An 8,227-nucleotide genomic window follows, 5' to 3' on the forward strand; every position below is an offset into this window, starting at 1 on the left:
GTCCTTGATGGGTCCTGAGGACAAAGGTTTGAGAGGTGCTGCCCTAACCCATCCTCATTCTCTCATCGAATCCTGAACTCTCTTTGCGTAGTTGCCATTCCGTCTTTTTCTGAGTGTGTGTCCTTGGCTGGGCGCAGGTTAAGGGTAAGAACATTGACCTTGAACTTAGGGGCTAGATTTCTAGCCCTGCTTTTGTCCTGGCAGCCTCAAGGTCGGGAATGGAGACCCTCTGCCTCCCTCAGGGAGTTCCTTCACTCACCTTGGTTAGGTCCACAGAATATTTAGTGCTCAGCTCGTCCAAGGTTAATTTGTGATCATCCTGAGGGGACAGTAGAGTCATTGAGGGACGGGGGTGACGCATCATTTCTAGGGGAAACATTTCGGGGAAGAGAGGTGGCACTGGTTGAGGAACAGGGGGTGACGCATCATTTCTAGGGGAAACATTTTGGCGAAGGGAGGTGGCACTGGCCTGTGTGATCAGTTTTCAAGGTGAGATGTTAGAAGCCTGAGGGTTGAGAGGGGTTTTTGGAGGGCAATTTGTCAGCACCCATTTCGGGTGTTCTTACCATGACCACTTCCTTCTTCAGGTCCTCCATCTCTCTCTTTTTTGTCCTCTTCATCTTTCTTTTACTCATTTTAGGACCCTTAGGTCTTGGGCTTGGATTCTGCTCAGGAGGTGTCATGGTCCCTTTTCTCCCTCCAAGCCCCATGGCTTTCCCTGGATATGGCTGCCCCAGATCAACTGCTGGGAAGAAAGCAAAGAGAGTGAGGGGTGTGAGGAAATCAGGAGGAAGGAGGGGGAGAGGGGTGAGAGGAAGAATGGCTGAGCCGGGGGAGGACTGAAGGAGAGAGAGAGGGAGGGTGGTCGGGCGGCAGCGGTGAAGCCCTAGATGGAGGAGGAGGAGGTGTCAGGAAGGAGGGCACAGGAGGGATGAGAGGAGCCTGGGGCCTGAGGTACAGGAAGGAGAGGGGTGAAGAGAGGGAGTCGAGGAAATGAAGTGTGGAGAGTACTATGTGCCTAAGTGATGAAGATGCTGCAGGACCCTGAGCAGGTGGGAAGTGCAGTGGGCTTCAGGGCACGCTGGGAGCTCCCCCCAGCACCGAGGCCACAACCAGGCCTGTTGTCACAAAGACCTCAGGAAAGTTCTAACTGAGAATCCACAAGTCTCAGTCTCTGGGTTTGAGAATGATTGGAGAAGTTTCTGCCACAGAGAGAACTGCAGTCTGATGGCAAGGCTAGAACAAAGTCCCAGTCTGGTCCTGCTGACCTCCGAGACTCAGAGGTACCCTAGATAGCTGACTCAAAAAATAAAGCGGGCAGTCTGTGTGTGTGTGTGTGTGTGTGTGTGTGTGTTTTTGCTGAGGTGCCCTGCCCACAGACATTGACTTTGAGCTTTTGGTTGTAGGAGATCAGATAGCAGAATGGGTCAGATCTTGGACTTTTGAATCTGTCCTGGGTTTGGGTCCTGACTCCGCTGCTTACTGGCTGTGTGGCTTTGGGCAAGTTACCTAACCTCTCTGTGCCTCTCTTTCTTCATTGGTAAAGGGGGCCACCATCTGCATTGTAAGGTGGCAAAAGTAAGGATTAAAGCAGGGTGCTCCATGTAAAACACGACGTGTGACTTATATAGTATGTGCTCAATATATAGCTTGAATTAAATATTATAAGTCTTACTTGCAGCTTAATGTGCAGCTCTTCTCAGTGAGACTAAAAATACGCTTTTCACGTAATAACCCTGAATTTCCTCACTTTAGTACGACGTATTTCTCTCTTCCATTCACCTTCTTTGACATCTCAGTAAGTGGTTTGACTGTATTAACTTTATATGTTTTAAGTGTAAATTATACTCTCCCTCCTTCTGAAAAAGGATCTGAAGCAGCTGTATATTTCTATAATGTACACATTTTTTTTTCAGTTATGCATGTCAACATACATTTTCCCTTTCTATTTTTGGGTATTTATTTAATTGCATTTTGGCTTGGCATGCTTTTAAAAAATATGACTGGATCAGAAAACATCCATCTTGGGGCTGATGTAACCCTCCTTCAGTATTCAGAAATAGAAATTTTCCCTTCCCAGCTGGGACAAATAATAGTCTGTTTCTTTAATAGATTGGATAAGATTTTTCTTCTCTATTAAAAGTGTACCAAATAAAAACAGAAAGTCCCACTTTCTCTCCCCCCAGACTCAGATTCCCCACCACTGATGTTACTGCTGTTGGCAGTGTGCTGGGTGTCCTTCCAGTCTTTTTCCTACACTTATACCAATAGTATCTATAAGGAGGTAGAGTCTTACCTTTTATAGCATCATTCAGCTCCCCTTTCATTTACGTAAAGATTTGCTTTTTAATGGCCACAAGGCATGCCATATTCTGTATTGACGGTGGTCTATTCAATTATTCTCACTACGGATGGATTTACAGGATATTTTCCTTTTTTTTTTTTTAACCACTGAAAGCACTGCTGCAGTGGCATCCTTATATATAGTACCTTTCGGCCCTTGAGCTTCAATTTATGTAGAATCGATTCCTGTTGCTGAATCATAAGATACTCTTATTTAAAACCTTAAAATGTTCTACCAGATTGCTCTTCAAAAGAGCTCTTCTTATCCATATCCCAGCAACAAGATGCAAAAATGTCCACTCCCCACACCTTCGATTATATTGGATGACCTTGACCGTTTTCATTTTTCCTATTATAATTGGTGAAATTTGGTATCTTACAGTTTTAATTTGCATTTCTTTATTGTCTATGTAGCATCTTTTTCTTATATTTATTGCCTTTCTGGACTTCATTTTCCTTTTTCTGAATTGTTGTTCTTATCATTTGCCCAATTTTCCATTGTTTTCTTTTCCTTATTGAAGTGTTTGAAGGGGTTCCAATGCCTTTTCATATACATTACAAATATTTTCTCCCAGCCTTTGTATTTAATGTAGATCATAAAATCCCTAAGAGCAAGGTTAGAATTAAAGTTAAAATTGTTAAGTTAATCTATGCATCATCTATGTGACAACAGCATTTAGCCCAGCCTTGAACATAGGAGATCCCTCAAGGCAACTTTATTGACATAAAATCAAGTGAAATTAGTTTTGGAAACCCCGTTCCGTTCCACAGTTCTTAGCTCAAAAGTCTACCTCTTCAGAGAGGCCTTCTCTAATTGCTAAATCCAAAATAGCCACTCTCACATGCAGCCCTCAATCCATCACTTGTGGGCTTCACTGCACTTTTTGCCCTCTGAAATTATCCTGCCCATTTATCTGTTGACTTCTTGTCTGTTTCTCCACGACAGTGGGGACCTTTTCAGGCTTATTCACGGCTTTACACCCAGCCCTTAGAATAGCACAGAGTGGTTCATCCACAAATAGTTCCTAAAAATAAGTTGAACGATGAATTTTCAGGTTTTATCTTAATGTTATAAGGTTTGATACCCATCATTTTGGTCTGCTATGTTTTAAAACCTATTAGGGTAAATATGCTAGCATCACAGTTATCTACTCATTTGCTTCATAATCACTTATTAAAAACTCTGATATTCTTGCCTGATCACACTTGCTGCAGAATGTCACAACCAACATGTCATGTTTTATAAAAATACAATGAGGCTTTTAATTGATACCGGATTGGCTCTTTATAGCAACTTATTTTTATCTTTACTACATTCTGTCTTCCCAAACAGCAGTTAAGTTTAGCACTCCACGTATTTTTTTTTTTTTTTTTTTTTGCGGCACGCGGGCCTTTCACTGTTGTGGCCTCTCCCGTTGCGGAGCACAGGCTCCGGATGCGCAGGCTCAGTGGCCATGGCTCACGGGCCCAGCCGCTCTGCGGCATGTGGGATCTTCCCGGACCGGGGCACGAACCCGTGTCCCCTGCATCGGCAGGCGGACTCTCAACCACTGTGCCACCAGGGAAGCCCTCCATATATATATATTTTTTAGTACTCTCATTGTACTTTTTTTTTTCTAATATTTTAATTTTATTTATTTATTTAGCTGCTCCGGGTCTTAGTTGCAGCATTCGGGATCTTTTTTAGTTGTGGCATGCAGGATCTTTAGTTGCGGCACGTGGGATCTTCGTTGCCTCGTGCGGGATCTACCTTGCAGCACATGGGATCTTTAATTGTGGCCTGCGGGATCTAGTTTCCTGACCAGGGATCGAACCCGGGCCCCCTGCATGGGGACTGCAGAGTCTTAACCACCGGACAACCAGGGAAGTCCCTCACTGTGCTTTTAATCTTCTTTAATAAGTACCATATGTCACACACACTAAATCTTGAGTATATTTTGTTCTGGTTCTGTTGTAAAGAAAAGCTCTTTGTACTGTATTTTCTAATATTTAGGGATAAATTTGATTTTTTAAAAATCAATATCTTGTACCCTGTAACTTTGAACTCATTACTTCTAGGACATTTTTTTGTTGTTGCTGCTGTTGCTTTGTTTTGGTTGACTTCCATGGATTTTTTTAGGTATTTAATCATGTCCTGTACTAAAAAAATATGTTTTTATTTCTTCCAGTTTGTCTCTTTATTTAGACCATATAAATACAAACTTCTTATCCAAGATTTCAAATGTTGCTGCTATGGCTTTTGTTATAGTTGTTGTTATTATTGTTTTCTAGACTTATGCATCCCTTCCTTGCTTCTCTGAACATGATTACAGTTTCCTATATGCTTTTTCCTCCAACATTTTAATCAGAAATAAATGTTAAATTTTACTGCTAACCTTCTAACAACTTTTGAAATGATTATTTAATCATTTTTCTAGTGAATATTCGAGGTTAGTTTTCTGTATAATATACCATCCTTGAATTTCACTATTTGGTAATAAAGTTATATATATATATATATATATATATATATATATATATATATATATATATGTTAACAAATGTATATATAAGCAAATATATATATTTGTTTTTATTTTATTAAATTCTATCAAAACTGTATTTGTCTCATTAAATAGGCTGGGCCATACAAAATTTTCTTCTACATTGTAGTACAGTTGAAATAATATAAGAATGTTCTTTGAGGTATTTGGACAAAATTCTCCACTGAATTCACTGGAGCTGAGGATGTCTTTGAAAGACTCATTTTATTTTAAATGTCTTCCTTGAATATTGATCTAATCATTTTTTCTCTTTCATCCTGCATTCTTAGCATTATGAATATTTAGCTTGTCGCCTGTCTCTGATGAATCATCATATTTCCTATTCTGTAGGTAAAAAGGAAACGGCATGGAAAGCATGTCTGCCTGGGTCAGAGGTGGGCCTTAACCTCTAACATTATATCCCATAGTAAGATTCTCTCACCTTTTCAGTAAGATCCTCTAAGATGGTTGACTCTTAATCCCCTACTGCATCCTTAAGGTCATGCCCTCTCCCTTTGGTTCTAATCACTTGGGTCTGCCCACCCCCTCTGGTCAAATGTTCATTGCCCACAGATTCCTGGTTCTCCTTGCAGCCTCCCCATTTCACTAAACCATTGTGCTAATCAGGCTCACTCCGTGCCCACGGGTTTACTGTTCCCACAGTTGCCGCTAAGTATGGCATGGTGGTGAAGAGGGCTGCCCTGTAGCCAGACTGGTCTTGGGTTTGAAACCTGATTATAATGCTTGCCACCTTTGAAGCTGAATGCCTACTCTTGCCTTTCCAAGCCCTAGTTTTCTCATCTGTAAATTAAAGATAACAATAGTCTCCCTCTTACTGGATTAAGAGGATTCTTTCAGTCATCCAACCAACATTTATTAATTGCCCAATACATGTCAGGCATCGTTTTAGGTGGTAAATAAAGGTGGTGAAGAGAAAAAAATCCCTGTGTACGTGGAACTTATTCTGGAGAAGGAGTCAGGCAAATAAAGTATAAGCAAAATACTATATATATATATTTGTATACATATGAATTATATATATATTAAATTAAAATAAAAATATATTAAAATTATATTCAATAAATATAAAATATAATAAAAATTTAATAAAATATATTAAAATTAAAAAAATATATTTTAATATATTATCTATATCTACTTATCTATCTAAATTTGAGGAAGTTAGTGTTTATGACTAGAAACAAAGAGAATGGTGAAAGAGATGCCAGAAGTGCTATTTTATTTGGTGAGGTCTGTGAGGGCCTTGCTGAGGAGGTAATGTTTAAGGAGTGATCTGTGTAAAGCGAGGAAGCCAGGCATGTGAGTCACTAGGGAAACTAGGTCCCTCCTGATAGAGGGACCGTCAAGAATAAAGGTCCTGAGGTGGGATTAAATGAGACTATACAACTAAAGGTCTGACGTAGTTATGGCACAGAGTGAGCTGCAGTTAATTCTCCTAAAACTCCTATTACAATCACCATCACCACCACTGCTAGATTTGTAATAAAGGGGCCAAGAACTGACTCCTGACGGGTATTCCAAGATCCTGGCACAGGGCTGTAAGTTTGGTGTCTTCCTTTCTCCAGTTATTAGGGAGAAACGCACACCACCCGGCCACCCCTCCATGCCCAGCATAGAGGCATTCCTCCTTACTGCCCATCACACCCTGTCCGTGAAGGTTTTAGATGTCTGCTACTTAGATGAATTTCAAGGATTGCATCTACTTTTCCCTCCATCCCCCGCTAAAGACAGCACCCAGAACAGTATAGACTGTTAATTGGTGTTGGCCATCGGGGCCCCCTCAGCCCACCATCTCCTTCCCCTACCTGCTCATATCGAGAGTGGCCTGATTTTGGTCTGGGACAGAGAAAAGCAGAAGTGGCCCTGAGGGTTTGGGCCCATAGATTCGTGGGCTCTTCCCTGTGCTAGAAAAACCTTTATGGTTTTTGGGGTGGGTTCACCTGCGAGGAAGGAAAGCCCCACTGTATTTTCATCTAGGTTGTTTTGCAACCTAATTTCTTCCCCTCTCTCTTGCTCCACTGACATCGTCTGTTCCCAGATTGTTTCCCTCCTGTCCTTATCTCCTGCCCTCTGTTTATTGCTTCCTCTGCAAGCCAAATCTTGCCACAGCACACGTTTCAATACCACAGTTTGGGAGGGAGGCAAGTATTAAGGACAGAAATCTGAATTATGGAAGGGATTTCTTCTTTCATAAAGAAATGCAACTTTATTATTTTCAAGTACATACGTAGTGCCTCAAACTAATGTCTTATAAAAGGTCACCAAGTAAAGGTCTTGTAGAATGTTTCTTAACAAATACATAAGAACTGATGACAATTGGCCCATGCATTCACTACGTCTAAATGGATATTCCTAAAGTGCCCCAAAAGTATTGTTTTAGGAGACTACATATGCCACCCTAGCAATATTGTCTATGCTCTTAATTTACTAAGGAAATGCCATTTTATTGATTGTGCAAAGATAAACTTTTGTCCATGGTCAATAAATCTCAAATTAATCAGGCCCAAATTAATATGGTTTCCCATTTAGTTTTCCAAGCCCAAGGCAATGACTCATTATTTCAAGGTATCTCTGATAGAGTAAAGTTCCAGTGTAATGAAGTAATAGCCCTTGGGATGTTGTCTACAGGCCTGAGGTTTGTCTCTTTTGCTTCCTTCCTTTCTGCCTTAGGTCTTCCATTTTCCTTAGGTGTCTCTCACACTTGCTTGGTTCATCTAGGATTCTCTCTACAGGACATTCCCTAAGCCCTCTAAGCCAGGCTTAGAGAATGGGCAGAGCTGCCTGCAGAGCAAAGTGGAGGTGGGGAGGGGGTTAGGGAGGGAAAAGCATCTTCCTGTAGGAACCTGAAACCAACTCCTCATCTCAGGGGAAATTGGGCACAATGATCATCAGCGTGAAGGGCGAAGGGCGTTGGTCTGGGAGGAGCAGCCCTGCTGTCTAAGGTCAAAGGCGGGTCTCCTAACGCCCTCTCTTGCTGTCCAGAGGTCCTAACCACACCCATGACCTAAGCTGATTCTGCATGTCCCTGGAAGAGAGGACGTTTCTGGGAACTTCTCAACCCCAATTCCAGCTTATGGCCAGGGACCTCCTTTTCCAGGGCTGGCTTGCCAGTGCCTGGGAGTGACGCAGGTTCATCCAGATGGGCATGAAGGGGAAGTAGCGAGGGGCAGGGAATGAGCTGGCAGCTCCCCCTCTCAGCACCACATGGAACTTCCGAGGACTTAGCATTCTAAAGGGCGAGGTGTTACCAAGCACACATGGTGGAGAGAACTGGAGCATCTGTGACACCTAGGTCTCGGGGACCAACAGACCACAAACCAAGGGTCAGTGGGGAACACCAT

At 42.0% G+C, this 8,227-nt stretch overlaps 1 protein-coding gene across 1 annotated transcript in view; it reads right to left on the reverse strand.

Annotated features, from left to right (window-relative positions):
• ATP1A4 (ATPase Na+/K+ transporting subunit alpha 4) overlaps positions 1–596 on the reverse strand; it is a gene marked incomplete at both ends in the record, with an annotated part of 29,372 nt that extends 28,776 nt beyond the window's left edge. The window contains 2 exon segments of the mRNA XM_082832860.1: positions 260–319; positions 567–596. Of these exon segments, the coding sequence (XP_082688986.1) occupies positions 260–319; positions 567–596 (90 nt within the window).
• Positions 597–8,227: the final 7,631 nt, after the last annotated feature.

Source organism: Leucopleurus acutus (assembly GCF_964270905.1).
Source record: "Leucopleurus acutus genome assembly, chromosome: 2".
Classification (NCBI taxonomy): domain Eukaryota; kingdom Metazoa; phylum Chordata; class Mammalia; order Artiodactyla; family Delphinidae; genus Leucopleurus; species Leucopleurus acutus.